The 24,456-nt window shown below is 36.9% G+C and overlaps 1 protein-coding gene across 3 annotated transcripts in view; it reads right to left on the bottom strand.

Annotated features, from left to right (window-relative positions):
* Window positions 1–2,964: 2,964 nt before the first annotated feature.
* The window catches only part of LOC5569986 (transmembrane and coiled-coil domains protein 2), a 70,899-nt gene continuing 49,407 nt past the window's right edge, over window positions 2,965–24,456 (bottom strand). For all 3 annotated transcript variants that reach the window (XM_021844321.1, XM_021844323.1, XM_021844320.1), the window contains 4 exons: window positions 18,316–18,420; window positions 11,704–11,817; window positions 9,622–9,797; window positions 2,965–3,111 (listed from right to left, as the gene is read on the bottom strand). In XM_021844321.1, the coding sequence (XP_021700013.1) occupies window positions 2,985–3,111; window positions 9,622–9,797; window positions 11,704–11,817; window positions 18,316–18,420 (522 nt within the window). In that variant the 3' untranslated portion in view covers window positions 2,965–2,984. The remainder of the gene's footprint in view (window positions 3,112–9,621; window positions 9,798–11,703; window positions 11,818–18,315; window positions 18,421–24,456) is intronic.

Raw genomic sequence — 24,456 nt, forward strand, 5'->3', positions numbered from 1 at the left:
AAAACATTTTCAATCAAGAGAACGTTTTTGAAAATTCCTGGGAGACTGATTTGAAAGAAGTGAGAACAATTATTAAAAAAAATCAAAAATTGAAAGCCCCTTTCGATGATGGAATTTCTATATCATAATCAAGAAATTTCCAGAAAGTAGCTGATCATTCTTAGTTGATATATTCAACAAATGTTTTCAGTTGGCATATTTTCCTGACATATGGAAATATGCTAACGTTGTACCAATTTTAAAACCAGACAAAAATCCTGCAGAAGCTTCTAGCTATCGTCCAATCAGTTTGTTTTCTTGATCAGTAAACTTTTTAAAAGGTTATTTGAATAGAATGATGGTCTAAATCCTTAATTTCCCAACATACCCCTGTTAGAATAATCCAAAGTTATTTGTCAAATCGTACTGAAAGTACTATACCATTTATTTCATTTTTATCGTAGTTTAAGAGGGTCTATAAACCCATGTTGCCATCGTGTAAAATAATACTGAAAAATAAAAAAAATGATGTCCTAAAATGATATTGCCAGCGATTTTTTTAAGATTATATGCAGGTTTAAATTGAATAAAGGGGAATTTTAGAGATTTTGAAAAATCTATTTTGATCTCTGTAATTTATAATTCGATTGCAATCATGATTGTGAATGATGTCCAGAGCTTTTCAATCGAAGCTTAATCGGATTAAAAATAGCTGAAAAATTGATCAAAATGTAAAAGTTGAATATTCCAGAAAAAAGAATGTTTTCAGTACCTTACAAAATTCTTCCATTGATATCTCTGTAACTAGTAATCCGATTTCAATGAAAATTTGGGCTTTCATTAGCCGATAAAAGAACTTGAACGGCCTTCATAAAGGCGCTTGCTTCCAAACCACAGTAGAGGTATTCCAATTAACCTCAATTACTGTGACACAGCGCAACACTTGCTGAGGCAATCTGTGGCGGAGTACAAGTGCGATGTGGCTATCATATCGGAGCCATACCGTGTCCGGCCGGCGATGGGAACTGGGTAGCAGACAATGCAAAATCAGTGGCGATATGGACGGGTGGGAAGATATCCTTTCCAGGAAGTGGTACATCGGTGCAGATGAAGGCTTTGTTATTTATAGTCAACATTAACGGAGTCTTCTTCTGTAGCTGCTACGCACCCCCGCGATAACTCGTCTATTGACCAGTTCAACGAGATGCTCGACAAGCTGACTGAAGAGCTCACAGACCGCAGACCAGTCGTCATAGCCGGCGATTTCAACGCGTGGGCCATAGAATGGGGCAGTCGTTTCACCAACTCAAGAGGGAGCAGTCTACTGAAGGCCTTGGCAAGGCTAAACGTAGATGTTGCCAACGGATGCTACCACCAGTACATACCGTCGGGAAGGCCGAGAGTCAATTATTGACGTAACTTTCTGTAGCCCTGGGCTGTCAGGAAGTTTGAACTGGCGAGTGAGTGAGGAGTATACGCACAGTGACCACCAAGCGCTTCGGTACAAAATTGGTAGCGGACGGCAGTTGGAAGCGCGTGCGGAGGGTGACAAGGAGGTGTTTGTTGAGGCGTTGAGATTGGAGCGCAATGCTCAGCACTTTACTGCCAAATTTTTCTTCATTCCGCTTGCTACCCTTACCACCTTACTCACAAGAAGAAGGTGTTTACTGTATATTCGCTTGCTTCGCACCGACCAACGAATGCCATCACATAATTGCTTGTATTGGCAAATGAACTCGCTCTCCTCGTGATTCTCCAATAACTCTGTTAGTAAGCGCGTGCAGTTTGACGATTTTGAGATCGTTTGTTCAATTCCAGACGCGTTTTGGTGATTTGTTTTTTTTTCTTAAGGTGATTATAAAACGAAGCCAAACTTTGATTTTTCAAATGCACAAGATTGAAGAATCTGACAATAGTTCGCGTTGAAAATAAATCAAACTATTTGCTTGCTGGTGGTGACCAATGGGATAAATTTACAACGCGGAGCGCTGTTTGGTTCTCAAGTCTTGTGCTCTTGAAAATTTGAGGTGTGGCTTCGTTCTATAATCACCTTAAATGCACTTAATCTGTCGAAAACACGATTCACATGTTTGGTCGGCTCAGTGCTCCCGAACGAAGATTCGCCCGTAACGAAGGAATCGTATTTGTTCATCATGACGCCGAGCCAATGTGATCGGATCTCTGTGGCAAATCGTCACCCGACGCTGGTTGAGTGACGATGACGATGCTTCTTTTAGTTTCGTCGCCGACTTTTTCCATTTGACGGTGACGATTGTCTACCCTGACTCTAACCACTCGGCTAAGGAAGGCCGGTTTAACGCTAGAGGGATCATATTTTGTTCAATCTAATCCGAGTTTTGTCAAGATTACAAATCATTTTTTCTGCGTGTTGTTCCCAAAATGTCAATGTATTGTGTTTTGTTTTTAATCAATTACAGTTGATTAAAATTTGAAAAGCCTTAAGTTCGCAGATATGATAATACCGAGTATCCTTTTTTTGTGGAATTATATCATATAATCTAAAAATTCAATTAGTTTTCCCCATACACTTGAAAGTTATTCGTATTTATGAACAGTCTGTGCTGAAGATTAAATTTCAAAGAACACACTGACAGCTTTGTACTTACTTCAGCTTTGCACTAGCAAGCAAATTAGATTCATTAACTGATGAGACTTACAGGTAAAGATGAAACGAAGCCAAACCTCAAATTTTCAAAATCACAAAGCTGGAGAACCAGACAACTGTTCAACCTGAATTTTTTTATGGATTGGTCACTGCCAACGAGTGACCAATTCGATCAAGCTATTTGCTTGCACGGATATTTGGTTCTCCGAATTTGCACTCTTGAAACTTTTAAGATTTGGCTTCGAATCATCTTCACCTTAAAGTCTTATCAGTTAATGTTTTTTTTTTCCTATAAACGATGACTTTCAAACAAAGATTTTTTTTAGAATGTGATATTGTATGCAAACAAGTAAAAAAAATATTGAAATGACAAACTGTTTTATTTGAACGGTATTGAATTAATCATTAAATCAATTGTATTTAATAATATATTCCTGAGATCTGACCACTGCCTTATTATAAAAACTATAGATATTATGCATATGATCGTTGTCAATACTCGTATCCTGAAAGAAAAAACATACATATAATTATTTTTCGTATCCATGGGACATCTGTCTTTAAATGAGTGAGTAATAAGGTGGTCCATTTTATATGTGAAAAATCATACTGTTAAAATCTTGAGTTACAATTCCCGAATTTATTCATTGCTTAGTAATTTATTTATATTTGTTTTGAAAATTCTTGAAGACTTTCCGGTTTTTTAGACAACTTTTAGACGTATATTTTCAAAAGAACCAATACAGCATACAGACTCTCTTTGTTTACTTTCTCTTTAATCAATAACTGAACCATATCAACTTCTTCTGTTGCGTTTTTGTATGGAACGCTAACCGAGAACATTAGTATTTTTTCGATATCAAGTGAAAAACTTACCAAAAGTTTTAGCATTTTTAGCACTGTTATAATCGGAAAGAGAGCGAGAGAGGAGAAATCTTTCATGGCTACATAGGTCCTTTTGAAAAGTTACGCGAGAATTCAAATTTAAAGAAGATTTGAAAGATTTCGTATGCCTTCTTGCACAAGCCACTGTAACTAATGTTTAAGTAGTACTCGGGCTTTACCGTCTCATTTTTTGAAAATTTCGATGAATAATATTAACACGAAACGCTTAAAAATGTTTTTTTTTTAATTTAACGTAAAGTCTGCTAACAAATTGAGAGCTTTGAACAAGGGGCGCTCAAATCCCGGTCGCCAAGGGTGCCATGAGGTCGCGCTAACCCGGATAAAAAATAAATACAAAAACAATATAACGTATTGAAACAGTACCATTCAATATATTGAAATACAAATACAGTATATTGTAAAATGACAATACAATTACAGTACAAATATATTGTTTTGAACAGTTCACTGTATGGTATATGAGATTTTTGCAATATAATGTATGGGTGGTTAAGTATCCCGACCAGATAGAAGAAACAAGATTATAACAGAATGTGTTCCCCTGATATGATTTTTTTTATAACACCAGTTGTTATAAACATGTACCGTTAGTAGTTAAAATAACAAAAAATCTAACAAAATTTGCACTAAATTAAACTAAAATATGACAAACCTTGTTATAATTATAACAACATTATTACAGAATGTGTTGCAAGGATGTTTCAAAATAACAAAATTATTGCAAATTATGTTACTGTTTATGACACCGGATTTTTATTTACAACAAATTAATAAATGCGATGTAAAAAATATAACAAATGTTGTTATAAATGTGTTACTAAAAATATAACAAATTGAGAACAAAGCCATCTTGATAACAAAACTATATCAATTTCTGTTATTTATAACTGCTGCTGTTAGGAATGTGTTATAACCTTGTTATGTGGTTCTGGTCGGGATCGTAACAATACAAATATAGATATTTTCTCATACAAACATTTTGAAAATACAATACGATATATTGTTCATGTATTGTCTTGATAAGCAATTCGTGTATTGTTGTACAATACAAAAACAATTTCAACGAACTGTATCATGGTTGCATTCGTCGTTACAGCTAATGTCAAGTGACTTCTAAAAAACTACTTATTTTTACTTTTTGAATATTTTTCACCCAACATTTCTTGCTTTCTGAACATGTTTTGTTTATTTCTTTCAGCAAAGCTACATAGAAAAAAGCAACAGTTGTTTTACGCGAAAATAGGAATTTGACCAAAATTGTAAGGTATAAAACCAATTAAAAAACAATACAATGTTATGTTACAATATATTATATTGTTTTTGAATTGTATATTTAAACAAGAATAATATTGCTTCGACATTCAATTACAATACGCTGTATTGTATCCAATACGTTATATTGTACATTATTGGTTTATTCCATTCACTGAATGATACGTTTTTATCCGGGTACGGCTCTGCCAGTGTCTCCCGGTCACATGAATAAAGGACGAACACGAAATTATTGCGACACATTCAACAGGGCATAACTTTTCTACCATTGGGTAAAAATCAACCAAATTTTGCACATTTTCTCATTGATGTGTATTGTTTACATGCTGTCAAACTCGAAGTCGTGTTTTTTCGATTCAACGAAAATGGAGATGAACCAACGGGAGTCGAGAGAACAAATTCTTTCCAAACACCTGGAATTTCCTGAACCTGTCGCACCGGTGTTGAAGCGATTGACATTGGACCACGGCAAGGAACTGGAAGAAAACCGGGATCGGAGATCAAAAAGACGGACGGAAAGGTGAAGCGGATGATTAAAGCAAATCCCAACGTCTCAAGCCGTGATTTGGCTAAAAAGATCGGCATGTCGCAGAGTTACGTCCAGAATGCATGAAAGAGAGCAGGACTACATACGTACAAGGTACAGAACTTCCCAAACCACGATGAGCGGCAACAATCGACGGCTAAAACTCGGGCACGGAAGCTCTACGATGAGATGCTGATAAAATATGGCTGCTGTGTGATGGACGACGAAACGTATATAAAAGCCGACTTTAAGCAGTTTTTACCGGCAAGAGCAAGTTCGATGTGGACGACAAATTTAAGAAGAAGAAAATGTCGAAGTTCGCCTCCAAATATCTCATTTGGCAGGCCATCTGCTCTCGCGGACTGAGGAGTGAGCCTTTCCGTGACAAAGGGCACAGTAAATGGCGAGATCTACAAAATCTGAGTGCCTCGAGAAACGCCTTCTGCCGTTCTTGCAGCAGAACGACGAAGTTCCACTATTTAGGCCAGATTTTGCATCATGCCACTATTCTTAAAGTGTCCTGAACTGTCCATAACTGCATAACAGTCACATTCGACATTTTTGTCAATTTCGAGTTAATACCGGGGAGAGTCATCAAATGACAAATACTTTTGATCAACTTACTAAAATCTGTGAGATTGTTCTAGAAAATTCGAAAAAAATACCAAGTTGTTTTGTCACATTGGCAATTGTAACCGCATAACAGTCACATTGAGATTACACATGAGCCCTCGTAATGCAGTGGCAGCGAAATTTCTATCAGAATTATTTTCTGACTATTTCACCCAATAAACGACATGAGTTGTTCAAAAATTTCAGCCTCAAATAAGCACTTTTGAATTCTTAGTGAAATATTTCTTTGAAATATCAGTTCCCTCCCATACTGCAATAAAATGCTAACTTGGTATCCCATTTACTCAATGCCTACTTTTGTCGAATGTTACAAATATGGCAGTTATGGGCAGTGAAGTGGTATGAGGCCAATTCTGTCCATTTTGTTCCAAAGGATATCAATCCGCCAAACTGTCCAGAGCTGCGCCCGGTGGAGCAGTACTGGGCAATAATGAAGCGGGAACTTCGGAAGAGCAATTTTTGAAGTAAATATAATGTATAAAACTACCCTAAAATTTTGGTTTATAAGAAAATTATAAGAAAATTGGCATGACATTTTCGGTGTCGCAATAATTTCGTGTTCGCCCTTTATTCCCGAGTTCCTCTGGCCACTTTTACATACTAGATATGTGTGCCAGTGCCCAGTATACTGACAAAAAAATATTTGAATCCGTTTAGAATTCGCTGAGCGGAGAGGGTTTTATCATTTTTGCTTTCACTCAGGCCTATACGAGTTAATATAAAATATTGCGCATTTCTTTCATCACTGGACTATCGCAGAAGTTTTTACAAGTGCGAAAACGCTAATAAAAGTACCGTAAATGGGGTGTTAAGGGATGAAAAAAAAATTCTACCTAAATTTCTTCTAGTATGTCAATAATTGAACAAAATACAGTCCTACCATTCTCCCGGCGTGTATGTCAAAGCTAATTACAATGAAGATGATCCTGTGGCAGATTTCTGAGATAATCATAAAAATGTGTGATTTTTTACGAAAATGCAAAATGGGGTGTTAAGGAGTTTGAGCTTTGTAATAAAAACTATGCTTTGCCAACAACAAAAAAAAAACATTATTTTGGTCAATATCGTTGATATGTTCAATCTAAAGATGATATATATTACTTCAATATAATTCAAGTTGGAACTCCTGAAAACGTTAACCGTTTTATTTTACCTGCTAAATCTCTCATAGGGTAAGTGTACCAGTTATGGACATTATTATTCCCTATTTCGCCATACGTTATTATTTAATTATTTTTTTTTAACATTCTGTGTGTTTTAGTAGTTTGATATCAAATGAATCTTGATGTCAAAACCAGTCTTCCCAAACGAACACCGAACACGTTGGTTCAGGCGGTTTCGGTTATCTCCTTGTACTTTGTTCTCGTGTGCAAACCGAAACGCTCGAAACTGAACCTAAACCCAAACATGTGTAAAGTGAACATCGGTGCAAACACCGGTTCGAAAACCGGTCCATTTGTACCTCGATCGCAACCGCGGTTCAAATTTTGGTGCAAATCTTCGGTTGCATTCGAGCTTCAGAACGATGACACAAACGGAGAGATAGAAAATTGTTGATATCCACGCTTATCAATTTCTACTTATCGTGTCTTGTTGTTTGATATAGTAAAATCCTTGTTTTTTTTCATAAAGTTGCCACTGAATGTTACTCAAAGTATTGAGCTCAATTGATCTGCTTTAATGAAACATTTATTCAAGCCTCCAAGGGTGTTGCGATTTGAACCAAGAAGTTCCATATATGAAGGTAGAAATCAACCGTTCTCTGTCTGCCTGCTTTGTGCCATTATTTGAACCCAAGTTTGAACCAAAGTTTGAACCGAAGTACACATGTACCGGGTTCGGTTTGATACACTGGTACAGAGACGAAGCGCGTTTGTGGTTCAACACAAGTTGCAATGTTCAAACAAAGATGCACATCGGTTTAGTTCATGGGAAGACTGGTCAAAACATTCAAAAATATTCGAAATGTAAAAAATTTTCGAGAAAACACATATGGCCAAATAGGGAACCACTATAGCCGTTACTGGTACACTTTCCCGTCATATTGATTCTATTTTCAATTGTCTTGAAAAGATTTTTATACTTGTATGCAGTATTCGTATCCTAGCAACCTTGTCATGACTTGTCAAAAGAAGGATAATTTCAACAAACCTTCAGTTTGAAAAGAGTAAGTGTCCAATTTGTCTTTTTAAATAAAGCACCACACCAAATAACAGATTTGCATGTAACACCCAGTGGCATGATCGGAAAAAAATCCTAACGAAAAGTTTCCAATATAAAGCGGAAATCGCACACAACTGTACTACAATGTACTGAATGCTTAACAACACTTAACACATGCCCACGAAACCTTTAAAGTTATCCAAAAATATATAGGAAATAACCTTATATTATTATTGTTTATCTAGGACGTAAGTAGTGCTTAAAGAATCAATAGCTCCAAAAACCATCTCATATAAGATAAGCATTCCTATTTCCAAACTTTTCACCAATGCGATGTAACAACTTTTAAAAATACTATCATGAAAACCCCATATTCACATTAATCAATTTTTCATCCAAATTTTCCTACCAATTTTACCGAATTTTGAGAAAAGTCATTTTTGGTGATATTCAGTGACTTACAAAATAGACCCCTTAACTTTCCATGCAGGTTATCTTCACGGAACAACCCAAAGCTATACTAAAATACATTACGGCATAAATCGAATGAGTTTAGTAACTTAGAAAAGTTAGAATAGATAATCCCTTAACACCCCGCTTATTTTCAAAACGAGACTTTTTCATTAAAGTTCCTAAAATTATTATTATAGCTTTATTAAGGAGATTTTCAGCCCTAGGCTGGTTCATCTCCGCACAAAGTTCCTAAAAATAGAAACCCAGATAAATTTTATTTTTTTTTTTTGACTGCCACTAAGATCTCAATTAAATTTACTTATATTCTACGTTACTCGCGAATTTTTCTCAAATATATTTCATGTATTAAGCCCATAAATTTCGAACAAAAATGTTTTGAAACGTTTTCAACATTTATAAACCACAATACTTCATATAATAGACAGCTCCTATTACATAATGCAGCTCACAATCCTCCGAACAAATCAAGCATTTCAGATGACTTATATATCGACTTTCAACGTTTCTGTGATTTGTCGAACTTAATGAGAAGTTCAATCCCTTAAAACCCTACGAGTCCTTAACACCCCATTTTACGGTACGCGTTTGCATCAAATCAAGTCGGTGTCTTCAGCGGGCTTATTCTTCACAATCCCAAGAAATAAGTGTTCTGAAGACACCAACATGATTCGATGCAATCCTGCACTTTTATTCGCATTTCTGCACTTATGAAGCCGCACTTCGAAGTCCAGTAGTGAAAGAAATACACAATATTGGTGGAAACACCAAGGTGGCACTTAATTTTGACACATCTTCTTTGGACACATTTAATTTGTATTTATAAAAACTTATGTTTCACTCAAAATAAGAACTTTTTTGTTGTGTATAATGTTAAATATAAAGCACAAACACGCGAAAAAATCTGCCCGTAGCGGCGTACGATTTGCTTACTTACAAGCATGTGGGCACTTTATTTTGGCGGTGAATCTAAAGGATGGTACACAAATTATGATGCCCTCTAAGTATTTCAGATTGAATCAACCAATTTGGACAAAATATTTACCTCGTTTTAAGAAAAGGCATAGTTATTCCAGCAGCTGTTGCAACGAGTAATAATATCACTTGAAGCACTGTCAACACGACATTAATTAATTTGACTACTACTGCCCTGGCGTTAGAATTATCGATTCCTTCCACTGTAACATATTGTTGCTGCGACAGGTGCTCTATTTTTGATATCTGGAAATAATAAAATGAAAACATGAAAAGTTATAAACGAGTTGGTATTTCAACGCCGCGACGCTAAAAGTAGGGGGGAGTTCTGTATAGTCCGGGCATAGAGGCCCCTCCAAATTAATGGATATTTGATCATAAAGTGTGAAAGCTATCAATATTTGAAAGTTTATCATGCCATTTATATTTTTTTTCGTTTAAAGATGGTAAAAACATGAAAACATTAAACATTTTCATTGCGATTGTATAACATTTTGCAGTAATCCACTTCGCGGTGAACCATTTCGCGAAGTACCATTTCGTGGTATGACGTTTCGCGGTTAGTAAAAATTTGTCGGTATGCCATTTCGCGATGTACGGTTTCACGGTTTGTACCGGGATATTTCCTCTTAGGGATAATTTCAAATATTACATAACGCAGAATTTGAATTGAAGGAACAATCTGTGTTCAAATGAAGGGAAAATCACCGATGAAAAAATGTTTTCAGTGATAATGCCAACAATCAATCTTGCAACTCGTAGGAAAAGTCTATACTCAAAGAAGGTAAAACTTATAATAAAATGTTACAATGCAATAAACATCTTAAGGTGAAACATCTCGGAATACATAGATGGTCGTCACAATGGCCGACTTGTGCCCCTACTTACGTTTTCAAAGGCACTAAACTGGAGAAATAGTTGGTAAATGTTTCAGATCTTCTTATTTTAAGCTTTCTGCTAGTGCCTCCTCCTTCTCCTTTCTGGCATTACGTCCCCACTGGGACAGAGCCTGCTTCTCAGCTTAGTGTTCTTATGAGCACTTCCACAGTTATTAACTGAGAGCTTACTGTGCCAATGACCATTTTTGCATGCGTATATCGCGTGGCAGGTACGAAGATACTCTATGCCCTGGGAAGTCGAGAAAATTTCCAACCCGAAAAGATCCTCGACCGGTGGGATTCGAACCCACGACCCTCAGCTTGGTCTAGCTGAATAGCTGCGCGTTTACCGCTTCTGCTATCTGGGCCCCTTGTGCTAGTGCACAAAGCCAAAATAAAAAGTGCACTGTTGTTGGATGCTTCCTTCGCGAGATTTGTGCCTTCGAAGTTTCAGTGCAATCTTAGAAGTTGATTCCAAACTGTTTCACCTTAAACAGGGTTCCGGGTCAATTGACCGAATGCCGCTTGACCGAACAAAAGAGTAAACTAAAGTATGCACGTTACCAATGAGTTCCGAAGCTACATTGTATAGGACAGCTTATTCCTTAAGAATATTTATTGATATACAACTACCTTAAAAAATAACTAGTCCTGACAGTACAAGATTGAAAGAAAGAATAGCATTTTTATGAAAGCAGGCAAAATTTTAGAAAAAAAAATTACCATATAGTACGGAATTATTCACTTTAGAGACAGAAGTTGGAAGACAAATTTGTGTTGAACGTGTTATAAGCTTCAATGGCCAAACCAGTATACCTATAAAGAGTTGAAAATGTGCAAGCTAAATAGTTGGTCAGTCATTGGTCCACTCCTAAAATCCTACAGCAACTACGATTAGCTATCTGGTTGATTTTAAGTTCGCAATTCAGCCAAACAACCATTCCAGCCAGATGACAATCGACCAAATGGCGTTCGGCTAAACGATATAAGTAGAAACCATTCAAAAAAATACCTTATCAAACTAAGAAAAGCGGTAGCTGCGAAATGGTATAGGCCGCCAAATGGTACAAACCGCAAAGTGATACAAACCGCGAAATGGTACACCGTGAAATCGTTGACCGCGGAATGGTTTACCGCAAATGTCGAACAACCTTTTATTGCATAAGGACAGTTATTTCCAATCCAGATATTGAGCAGTTGTTGAAAATTCGGACTTTTTTGTACATAAAATTGCTGATTTTAAATACTATTAGTTAGTTTATTAGTTTACTTACCCTTGTCTGACAATTCTCCATTATCTCATAAACATCACGTAGTCTCTCATCACTTTGATATTGAACCTTCTCTTCTAAATCTGCTATGGCTTGTTTTAGATTTTCTATTTCATTCTGCAAAATAAAAATAGTTCATTGTAACAAATTGTCATAAAATGTACTTATCTTCATATTTTAATTACCCAATATTTTTGTCATAAGGGCGATCCGCCATTTTTATTTTTTTTAATTCTGGACTAACATGTGAAAGGGACGATTATTGCAAACCAGAGCTTCTCCCGTCCACCACAGCCGCCTTTTGAATAATTTTTAAAATTTGTCACCATTAACTGGTGGAACTGATTCCCCTCTACCTGGTGATAGTAAAAGTTTTCAAGAATCATTTAGAATGCGTTTTGAATGTAGTGAAATTTTGGTTTGCAAAGGTTGTTTTGCCCTTTTCACAAGTTAGTCTTGAATTCATAGATAATAAAATGTAAAAAATGGGTAGAAATTTCTTCCTTGACATATCTGATAAAAAAATATTAACCGTAGGCACACTAACCAAATTTCAATCGACCACAAGTTAAAGCTGACTCCCCTCTACCTGATGATAGTAAAAGTTTTCAAGAATCATTAAGATTGCGTCTTGTATGAAGTGAAACTTTGGTTTGCAAAGGTTGTTTTGCCCTTTTCACAAGTTAGTCTTGAATTCATAGATAACTTTTTCATATAAAAAATGAGTAGTAATTTCTTCCTTGACATATCTCCATAAAAAACCTTGAATGAATGCTTGAATGCTTTGATTGTATTTCAATGAGCTCTCTCTCTCTCTCTCTCTCTCTCTCTCTCTCTCTCTCTCTCTCTCTCTCTCTCTCTCTCTCTCTCTCTCTCTCTCTCTCTCTCTCTCTCTCTCTCTCTCTCTCTCTCTCTCTCTCTCTCTCTCTCTCTCTCTCTCTCTCTCTCTCTCTCTCTCTCTCTCTCTCTCTCTCTCTCTCTCTCTCTCTTCTCTCTCTCTCTCTCTCTCTCTCTCTCTCTCTCTCTCTCTCTCTCTCTCTCTCTCTCTCTCTCTCTCTCTCTCTCTCTCTCTCTCTCTCTCTCTCTCTCTCTCTCTCTCTCTCTCTCTCTCTCTCTCTCTCTCTCTCTCTCTCTCTCTCTCTCTCTCTCTCTCTCTCTCTCTCTCTCTCTCTCTCTCTCTCTCTCTCTCTCTCTCTCTCTCTCTCTCTCTCTCTCTCTCTCTTTTTTTTCTCGATTTCAAGAATATTATTTGAACTTTATGTCATCATCATTATTGATCCAAGTGATGGCCGGACTTCCAAATGGTCCATTTCGAAGCGGATTTCCATAGGAAAGAGCTATGCTACAAATTTATAGACCTGTTATGTCAATTGTACCAGATGCTCAACACACTTTTGGTTGCTGAATCATCTTCAATGATATTCTATAAGCTTCATACATACTATTTGTATACATTGGCCACGTAACAACATTATTCGCATAAGTGGCCTTTATTCTAGAATTGGACAATTCTGTGAGATAGTTAAAAAAAAAATACAGTTTAAGTCCAAACGTCAGTTTTACAATGACCCTGTTGGCGGTCTAATGGCTATTGCTTCTGCTGCCAAACTCGTCGAAATTATGTTCTCTGCATAGTATGGTATTTTATATAAAATGATTTATTACAATCAAAAGGACACACAGAATATACAAACATTATTATGTTTATCGAAACAGAATATTAACTAAGCATTCATTTGGATTTTCTACAGAAATATCGATGGAAAATTTCCCTAGAAATAATTGAAAATTGTATAGAACAGTGATGCTCAACATGCGGCCCACAAGTCGCTTGAGCACCCCAAGATCCTTAACTGTGGCCCACAATTTCTTAGAATACACAAATAAGCTTCTCATCACTTCAATTTGAAATGAGTTTTAGAAGTTGAGCTTGCATAAATTAACCATATGAATCCAACAGGTATTCGAAACCCGTAAAGCCCGATAAAAATCTTCACGTGTCCGTTAAGAATCCACAGAAATCCGCTAACACTCTGAAGTAGCTAGCTAGAAAGCGACAGGATCTTGCCTAGAAGTCATATAGGAATTGGGTCATTTATTTATCCTGGTATTGTCAAAGAAGTTCTATAAAAAGCCAAGAGACTCGACTTTTACCCGACATAAGGAAATCCAGCAAACATGGGACTGACATGCGTTTATGGGCAGTAAAGGTAGTGCAACGAACGAAACTCAACTGTACTACTCATGAAGCTAACTCAAAAGTGGCGAAAATCAAATGGGACTGTTATGCGAGTATGAGCAGTCCAGATCTCGTTCCACATAATCACATTTCGTACAACATGAGCACCAGATGATAAATTGTGAAGTGCGTGATGGATTTTAAAGGAAAATGTTCAAAGTGCTACGTTTGTTTGTCTGTGCCTTGACGTTTGCCTAGCTTCTGGTACGATTGGTAAATTTTAACCCAACACATCCCATAATCCAAATTTGGCCATCACTAAACTCTAAACAAATACATCCTAACATTCCTGATCTTTTAGCCTTTGTGATAGTGCAATATTATTAACCTTTTGGTCGTCGCGCGAATTTTTGTAACGCGAGTAGTCGCGTGTTGTACTTTGTACAACACCCTTGGTTTTGCGAATATCCCAGGGGTCTGACCACTTAGAAAGATGACGTCTTCGGCAAAATTGTTCAGTAGATCAAGGGCTATCATTATTTCAGCCAAGAAATTCGGGGGTTTGCCACTAGGCGGCGCTAGTGAGCATGGAACTTTTTTTTCGCAGATCTCAGGATCCCACTTCGTATTGTCCGGTTGGGGCGCATTATCCCGATTTACCCTAATTTCAATAAACTAAATAGCAATAAACGTACCTACATTTTAAATAAATCTATTAAAAATACCTACATAGGGCGTTTGTACAAGTATTAGAAGCAATAGGGTAGAAGCACCGGTTATGGACAGTCTAAGAGTAAACATTTCTAAAAATATATGGCAAGCTGTACATGCACTGCGAATACGCCAAATTAAAGCTTTCAATTCCTATTTTGTGTGAAAAATATTGGAACTGAGCATATTTTCCACATTTTCGCATTGAAAATCGCGTTGGTCAATATAGGCCACCTGAACCAGTTTTGGCCACACTCATAAGTTTGGTTCCAAAATTGCCCATTGCACGATGACGTCATCAGAAAATCGATCTCTTTCCCTCTTTCGGGAAATCTGAAAACAACGGTACCAGTACCTGTCAAAGTTGACAGGTACTGGCACCATTGTTTTCAAGTTTTGTTGAAGAGCAAAAGAGAGATAAACCCTGACCAAATTAGGAGTACAGGTGTTGAAACTATAAGGAGAATTATGTTTTTATTTTCTGTTTGAATCAATTTGAACGACTCAATGAATGTGGTTCTATCATGTGAATATATGCAACTAGACACGGAATGATCCATGCTAATTTTCTGTGTGAAATGGTGTATAATCTACAATGGCTACAATTGGCGCTATGGCCAAAACTGGTGCTTCTACCGTAGTAACCGGTTGAGGAATAAACAATCGCCAAATAATAATGGAAACTCGTTGTTTTTCTATTCTATTTCACAAAAAAAATCTTAGAACGATAAAATCGTTGTACCTATTATTGATAAAAAAACAAACTACAACCTACATTAACATAAAATGGTCCAGTAATTTCTATAACTGTAGTTTACATTGATTTCTCACTAAGACCCACTATTACAGGAATGCATACTAGTGTAAAGGATCAAGAAAGTTCAGATTTTTAATTAATATTATTATTTATCTTTCAATGAGTGGCTTTTCGCCCTTGGCGAGTTCAGATTTTTCATTGTTTTGTACTATTTCCATAATAAATTCCATTTTACAGATTAATTTTATTTTGTATTTGGTCCTTATACGCTAAAAAACACATTACCACTATTACTGAACACACACTATCACTGGATCAGCCACTCTAGGCATTTCAAATATAATGTCGTTTTTGTTTTTTGTATAGTTTCGTTTCATCATATCTTATTTTCATCACTTCGACCAGATCCATAGTTGAAATAGCATTTCATTAACAACTGGACTAGCACTAGTAAAACAAATTTAACGCACCTAGGACCTAACTTCGCGCACTTATGGAAAACTATTGCAAAAAAAAATCTAAACATTTATTATAAGTATTTATCATTCAACAATAATAGTATTACTTAAAAATTACTGGAAATTGGCACCAACATATTAAAAACTCGAAATATACTTATATTATCTTCAATTCATTTTATGAACGTGTAGAAGAAACATCAATATAACCAATGTTGTCATTTCGTCATATTACTCATTGATGGAAAGTTCACCAAAGGAATGAAATGCAAATAATTAATCTCCAGTTTTTCTGAAAAATGTCAACCCAACTTATTATTTTCTATTGTAGGTGAAACATGTCCGAATCCAAACATGGCGTCACAATGGCCGGTTTGTGTCCCTACTCACGATTCTAAAGGCACTAATCTGCAGAAATAACGAACGTAGGGTTTCAGTGCTAGTTATTGACCCCTTAGTAGCTGAAGTTCATTCTCGACATTTTTTTGCAATGATATCTTAGATGGATCAACGTTTTGTGCAGCCTATCAACAAGCTCCATGCCTTTGCTTACGCCTTTAAAACACACAAAATCATTCGATTTATTCTTTGAAATACTCCTTTGGAAAAGTGTTGTCGTTATGCCAATTATGGACCCCGCCAGGGTCCAATGTTACGAATGTTTACAAATTTTATATTTCATATTATGAACCCTCCATTTGATTCCCATATTATCCGGCTCGCTGCGGACGTGTCTATTATGGACCCACCTGAAATTGCTAATTATGGACCCTGTTGTGTGGTTTCATTTACAAAACTGTTCACATACCTGTATTTATGCACTTCAGACCAAATATATTGCCTGAAACTGTTAACCAACAATGCAATCAAAGGAATAAGGAATAATGATGCTTTGAATGTTAATGTTAGAGTAAAGTGGGGCAAAAGTTCGAGTGGGGTAAGAGTTTTTTTTTAAGATTTCTAGCTCAATTTAAAACAAATCTTATAAATGTCATGGTATTTCGAATGCTATTCAAGTAAGAGACTTTCACTCCAAATATGATAAAAATCGATTGAGATTTGGAAAAGTTATGGCTATTTGTTGTTTTTCGACGTGAATATAGTAATTTTTGGTCAAACTTTCGTTGCATGGAACCCATTGAAGATAAAATCTTTTTCAATATTTATGTAAGGGCGTTTCTAGGCCTATCATAAGGTTGCTTTGAGGTGTATCAGTTTTTGCATAAATGCTTGAAAACAATTTTTGGCCCATAGTGGGGCAAAAGTTCGAATCAGCGGGGCAAAAGTTCGACCCGTGTATAAAATCACGGAAAAATTTGCAAATTGCCTAAAATCCACATATTATCTTCAAATTTAGTTAAATTTGTCTGATCGTGTGAAAACTGTCACCAAAATTTTACATTTCTACTTAGTTTTGCGAAAAATTGCTATTTTTGAGTATATTACAATTAACCCGGTTTTGGGCAATTTTTTGATGAAAATTTAGTGTGTATTTTTCGTCAAACTTAAGTTTACGGTTGGTGTAAAGTATGTCTGTCATAAAAAGATCGATACTTTATGTTTTAGCCAGCGAACTTTTGCCCCACACTAGATTCGAACTCTTGCCCCACCGGTGGGGCAAAAGTTCGAATAAGACAATCAATTTTGAAATTGTTATAACTAATAATGGGTAAATATTTTGACACAAGTTTGTTCAGCAAAATTATAGCCAATATGTTGAAGGTTCACTGTATGGTATTTGTTTTGTTTTAACTGCTATTGTTTTCCTGGAAACTTTGATTATACCACTAAGGTCGAACTTTTGCCCCACCTTACTCCATGTTTTTTTTTTTGTAGGGGGTTCATAACCAGTATCGACTCCCTACGAAGTCGATTATCTTATTGTAATATTTCTGCTAGTGTACAAAGCTAAAATTGAAATTGCACTGTTAGACGCTTCTTTCGCAAGATGTGCGCCTTCAAAGCTTTGGTACATTATTTAATTTGGATGCCAAGCTGTTCCACCTCAAGCCTGGGCAAATATTCTGCTTGTCTCTCTTAATATTTATTCAAAACTAGTGATCCCGGCAAACGTCGTCTTGCCATAAAGTAGGCTGTTGAAAAATAGCACGCTATCTCCTTAAGAAAACTACAGATTAGTTTTCTCCCGTTTTCCCGACTATTCCGGAGACTTTCCTAAACTTTTTCTACGCACGAACACGTCGCACCCCTTGACGAAGGTAATAGTGAAAGAATTATGTGAATCTCTTGACCCTTTTTCACGCCATTTCGTGACATACAAACACCATTCCATTTTTATTTATATAGATAAAAAATATATAAAAAATAATTATTGAGGACTGGTAAATAATTACGTAATATAATATTGATGATTTTTCAACCATTTATAGTAGGAGTTTTTGTATGAAAATGGAAATAAATTGTTTGGCACGTAAGCAATCTTAGACACCCTCCTTCCCCCCAACAAACCATTACGTAATTGATAGACGGTTCATTTGCAGAGCACTTACCTGGTGTAGTTCTGTCAAGTCATTTAATTGCTCCTCTAACCTTTCCGCCCGGTAGCGTTCCGTTTCTAATGCCATGGCTAACTCACTGACATCTTTATGCAAGATCTAAAAAAAAACATTCTTGTAAGTATTGTACCTGTTGATGAAGTTACGTAAACTACTATTTAACTAGTGAATTGAACAACTACCGAAAAGCTAAACATTACATATAATTTGCAATTGGATTAGATGGACAAATTGATGTGAAGATTTGCGAAAAAGTTACACGTCTTCTCAGTGAGAATCGAACTCACGACTCCCCGATCTCTAGTTGGGGCGCGTTAACCACTACGCCATGAGAGGACTCATGAACGCAGAAGTTAACCTGAATTCGATTTCAGCTCAATAATCACGTGGTCCTCTTTCGCAAAGTGCACCTCTTTCGGAAGAATTAGATGCCCATCCAAACACAACGCTTTCTATATATATCCAATGCCTAGCCCGAGAGCGCATTGTTTTTTTTAGATATAGGAATAGCACACTACACTAGCCAGCAACTGCGCTGGCTGAGGTTTCTATTGTGTGGGCTTCCAATGGGTCGCGACGTTCTCAAACGACCGGTTACGGAACATGAGTCCGTTGCTCTATAAATACATGTATTTATAGAGCAACGGACTCATGTTCCGTAACCGGTCGTTTGAGAACGTCGCGACCCATTGGAAGCCCACACAATAGAAACCTCAGCCAGCGCAGTTGCTGGCTAGTGTAGTGTGCTATTCCTATATCTAAAAAAAACAATGCGCTCTCGGGCTAGGCATTGGATATATATAGAAAGCGTTGTGTTTGGATGGGCATCTAATTCTTCCGAAAGAGGTGCACTTTGCGAAAGAGGACCACGTGATTATTGAGCTGAAATCGAATTCAGGTTAACTTCTGCGTTCATGAGTCCTCTCATGGCGTAGTGGTTAACGCGCCCCAACTAGAGATCGGGGAGTCGTGAGTTCGATTCTCACTGAGAAGACGTGTAACTTTTTCGCAAATCTTCACATCAATTTGTCCATCTAATCCAATTGCAAATTATATGTAATGTTTAGCTTTTCGGTAGTTGTTAAACTTCCACTCGGCTGGTTGGCCGTAAACCACGATTCATAATTAAAACATGTAGTGAATTGATATTTTTTTTTGTAATTTACTTGGACCCACTAAGAAGGTAAAGTTGTTCTAACACTATATTGAATTTCCGTTATTTCTCTTGTACTTCCTTCTTTGTACGTTGTACATAATGTTTTGGATAGGAAGGTAGGACGGTTGCGAAGCTCGACATACCTATGAATAATATAATATTTCTCTCGCTTTGACGAATGAGCCTATGCATGCCATAAAACGTTTGACTTTTACTGTGCGCCCTGTTTTCAAATTGCCCATGAGATAGAGCGAGACAGCACCAACACACGGCGCACAGTAAAAGTCAAAAGAACAAAAGAATTTATGGCTCGTACAGAGGCTCATATGCAATGTACATAACAATATAGTACAAGATCGTCCTTAAATACAATGGAAATTCGCGACAAAACGTCAGAAATATCGCGGCTTTGTCGTGATTCTATGCAAACGCAAATTTTAACTGAAAATAACCTTTGGGGGTTTAAATTAAGCGTTAATTTCGCTGACTTGGTTGGCATCGAATGACGTATAGCGACGGTGATCTGAATGTAGCTAACAAATCACGTATCTGGAATCGAATGATAGAATCGCTTGTTCACATTGAAGGACAATTAATCGGCTAACGTATGGGAAAGTCTTGTGCCAATCCCTGAGTGGTATCTTAATGGTGCAATTCTTGTTTTGGCGGCTACTGAACAGCAACAGACAGCTTCATTTCGTACAAATCTCAGGAAGCATGCTTCAGCCATGCCATTGTCGCTCACATCGACGAAGGAGTGCAACGTCGACGTATGGAGAATCCAGTTGAGATCGGAAGCATCGTGGCGAAGCGAATGCGTTTTAGGCGATCTTGTCGTCCCACTGCATTCCGCTACGCCAAATCTCTTGAAACAGACTTTTGAGGAACAAACACGGTGCAATGAGCCCAAGAGGGTCCAATATCGGAATAAGGACCTCTCGTTTCGTAGGTTAACGACGACTTTCCCATAGATCTTGATCGAAGCGATCCCAACTAACTTTGTAAGATAAGATTTCGGTAGCTGTACACCACAACATCCCGAGCACCTTTTCAGTCGTCATTCTGATGAAAGGTCTAAGTTCTTTTACTGAGCATTAGTGCCACGCAGATCTTCTAGAACGCGTGGCGAATTGCTGGCCCCGTTTGGATTTCAAACACGCCCTGCGTGTGCACGAACCTTACATCATTGGCAAGTTTGATAGCTTCCTCCTAGTTGTCGATGCTCACTAGCGTGTCGTCAACATAATGCTGCTTTCCGATTACCTCCACAGCGGCAGGATTGGTCGAACCGCTTGGCATTTAAGTTCATGGCGTACTGAGCGCTACTGGAATGTCATGACGCACATCACGTACACTGAAAGTTCTCTGCCTCGTCCCTCCAGTAGAATCGCTGACATTGTTGATAGGCTCAAGCGTTACGACTCATACAAACATTTGAAATTTTTCATACAAAAAGCGTTACGGAGGGGGAAGAGGGTCAAAAATTTCCAATTTTAGCGTTACGTAATAAATGGACGCTGCTCTAGTTCTGATTCGTCGGCTAGCTCGTCGAGGAATGCATATGTACGGACTTATCTGCGTTTACCGTGTAGCATTACTGACAACCATATATTTTAAATTTCAGTATCACAAAATTTAATGTTTTCCACAATATCGGTAAAAAAGTTTAGCACTAGGTAAAATCGCTCAAAATGATAGTAGCTTTCCTTTATAAATTTTTGTTCAGCAACAATTTGGTAAAAAAATGTTTTGTTTATACATTAATAGCTTGAGTGGAAAATGTTAAAACCCTAAGTAAAAAAAAAATAAAAAACTCAATATACAGTTAATATTTAAATTATTTTACCTGGTGCTTAACTTTTTAACCGTTTCATATTTTGTGATTGAGGATATTTCTAGTTCTATGCCAAAATTGCATGCCGATTGCACGTGCGCTCCATCGAGAATCGCATGACAAAAAACACTCATATTTCTTATGCAACGAATGCAAATGACCGCATAAAGTAGTTCGATGACTTACAGCCTGACACGATAATAAATATCACCAGGATCATATATCACTCTTCAACGCACAAACAGCGTGATGTTGTCGAGCGCATTTAGCTTAGCGCAAACTCTAAACACTCTCATTTTCGGTATCGATCACTGATTGGTGATTTTCATTTTCATTTTGCAAACGCCATGGGAGAGGGAAAATAGGATGAGATAACAACTTTACCAGTGTGGTTTAGCTTCTTCTTGGACAGAGCCTGCTTCTCAGATTAGTGTTCATTTTGAGCACTCCTACAGTTATTAACTAAGAGCTTTCTTTGCCAAAGTTGCCACTTTTGCATTCGTATATCGTGTGGCAGGTACGATTATACTCTATGCCCAGGGAAGTCAAGGAAATTTCTATTACGAAAAGATCCTGGACCGACCGGGAATCGAACCTTCAGCATGGCTTTGCTTTGTAGCAGCGGACTCTAACCACACGGCTAAGGAAGGCCCCCTAACTGGTTTGGTTAGTCATTGACTCCGCACATGAAGAATGACGCAAGTAAGGTCGAATCCGAAGTTAAATCATGTGCTAAACACTTGTTTAATTATGTAAACACTAAATTAAAAAGTATCAATTTCCCTTCGCGAATGCATTGTGACGGAAAAGTAGGTGAAAACTCTTCCGATATCTGCAACCTTTTTGCAGATTTCTTCCAAGAAGTGTATACCACCTACTCCAAAGAAGACCGCGACTGAAATTTCTTTTTTTTTTCAGAAATTTCTAATAGTATATCTATTGAAAAACTATCACAACAAAAAATCTTATCGGTACTAAAAACCTGGACGAATCAAAGGTAGCAGGACCGGATGGCATTGCACCAGTGTTGTTCAAAAATCTCTCAGAAGAACTTACGCTTCCCTTAGAACGCCTTTTAACATGTCTATAAATAATGGAAAATCCAGAAGCTTGGAAATCCTCGTATTTGGTGTCTGTTTTCAAATCAGGAACAAAATCTGACATACGGAACTATAGCCAGCGGAATTGCCATTATCTCCTGTATCCCCAAACTCTTCGAAACTCTCGTTAACGACAAAATTTTCCAGCAGGTAAAACATCAAATTACTTGTAGGCAGCATGGCTTTTTTAAAGGCCGCTTAACATCTTCTAATCTGCTAGAATCTGTATCTTTCAATTCTCAACGCAATGGACTATGGCAAGCACGTAGAAGCTCTTTACACTGACTTCAGCAAGGCATTTGACCGAATCGACATACCATTATTAATCCTCAAATTGCAAAAAAATAGGCATGGAGCCAGGACTCTTGACTTGGATCCAGTCATATCTATCACATCGGAAACAAATAGTGCGCTTTCAAAATAAATTATCAGCACCCATTTCTGTAACCTCTGGAGTACCCCAAGGTTTTCATTTAGGCCCATTTCTTTTTATTTTGTATGTAAACGACATTTCCCTTATACTTAGAAAAATAAAATTGCTTATATATGCAGACGACATGAAGCTCTTCATAGAAGCTTCTTCTCTTCTAGCAAAGCAGAAGAATTCCAGAATGACATTAACTTATTCTTCACTTGGTGCAAAAAAAGTCTACTCCAACTCAATGTTAAACAATGTAATCCAATAGCATCCAATTGAAGAATTTTTGGGAAATCAAGTAGTACAGAAGTGTAAAATTTTAAGGGATTTGGGCGTAATCCTAGACTCTAAACTAAATCCTAGAAACTCTGAAACATAATTGTCTTATAGCCTTAATTGAAAACTACCAAAATTATAAGCTTTTCATAACAAAAGACAAATTGGTACATTTTTGTGAATAGGTATTTTGAAACGAATTTTCTTACGGTTTTCATTGTGGTGGCTATTTGAAGTATCCACTAGCGGATCATAATGACACTAGATTAAAAAAAAACACTGTTTTTAGGTCAAATCCGGGGTGGCTCATATTGCTCCCAAAGATATGTTTTATTTGAACAATGATATCCTTACTGAAAATATTTTTTATAACCAATCCATTCATTAGAACGATTTGAGTCCTACTTATATAAAGTATATAGGATTCCCGAGGCCCGAAAACATGAAATTGACGTGCAAATAAAAAAAAAATGTTAGAAGAAGGAATAATTTAGAATTATGTTTCTTCGTATAATAGTCCTATACTTTTGGTAGAAAATAATTCAGCTACCCGCAATCAATTTCGACACTTGAAGGTATGGTCAGATAATTTTTCATTACCACTCATGGCACCCCATCGAGAAATCCATGAAAATAAACACTTTCCATCCATTCCACGGTGTGGTGCTTTGTAATTTGATTATGGGATTTGCTGACATGTGACTCCTATTTTCAGCTTAACTTAAAACCAATTACTTGTAGGTAACTTCAAATAATAATAGGACATTTGAATTCATCTCTTTTAGATTTTAGAGAGAAAACATCTCTAGTATGGATAGTGGCCCTCAGGAATAACGTCTCCGAAAAATCTAAATTTGCCTACCTCAGTAAAAAACAATAATTTCGAAATTATTTAAATCCTATTTTATATTAATATGTAGATGTATTGGAAAAGGTTCATGGACATTGACTGCCCATACTCGCAATACAGTCCCATTAGGAAAATCACGATGTCCAGAAAAACGCCTCTAAACATAAAACCCTCCATTTTCGTTCTTCCGCTGCTGGAAGTAGTAAATGCCGGTGGTATTGCTCAATATACTATCATTGCAATGTGCAAAAACCGTAAATAATTTAAATTTAGTAAAACTGGTTGTTTTTTGCTATCCAAATTAGGGTTATTGCAGATGGGACTCGTTATCCGAGTATTTCTCTCGCTAAACGCTTGAATACCCGCATACCAGTCCCATTACTGGGAATTCGATTACTTTGTTATCGTGCATCTTGACACATTTTTGTTCAAATTTACGATCGATTGCAATGTACTTTTCTTTCAGCTTTCAGTTATCAACTATATTTAAATAGTAATAAT

The sequence above is a fragment of the Aedes aegypti genome, chromosome 2 (genome assembly GCF_002204515.2).
Source record: "Aedes aegypti strain LVP_AGWG chromosome 2, AaegL5.0 Primary Assembly, whole genome shotgun sequence".
NCBI classification, from domain to species: Eukaryota; Metazoa; Arthropoda; class Insecta; order Diptera; family Culicidae; genus Aedes; species Aedes aegypti.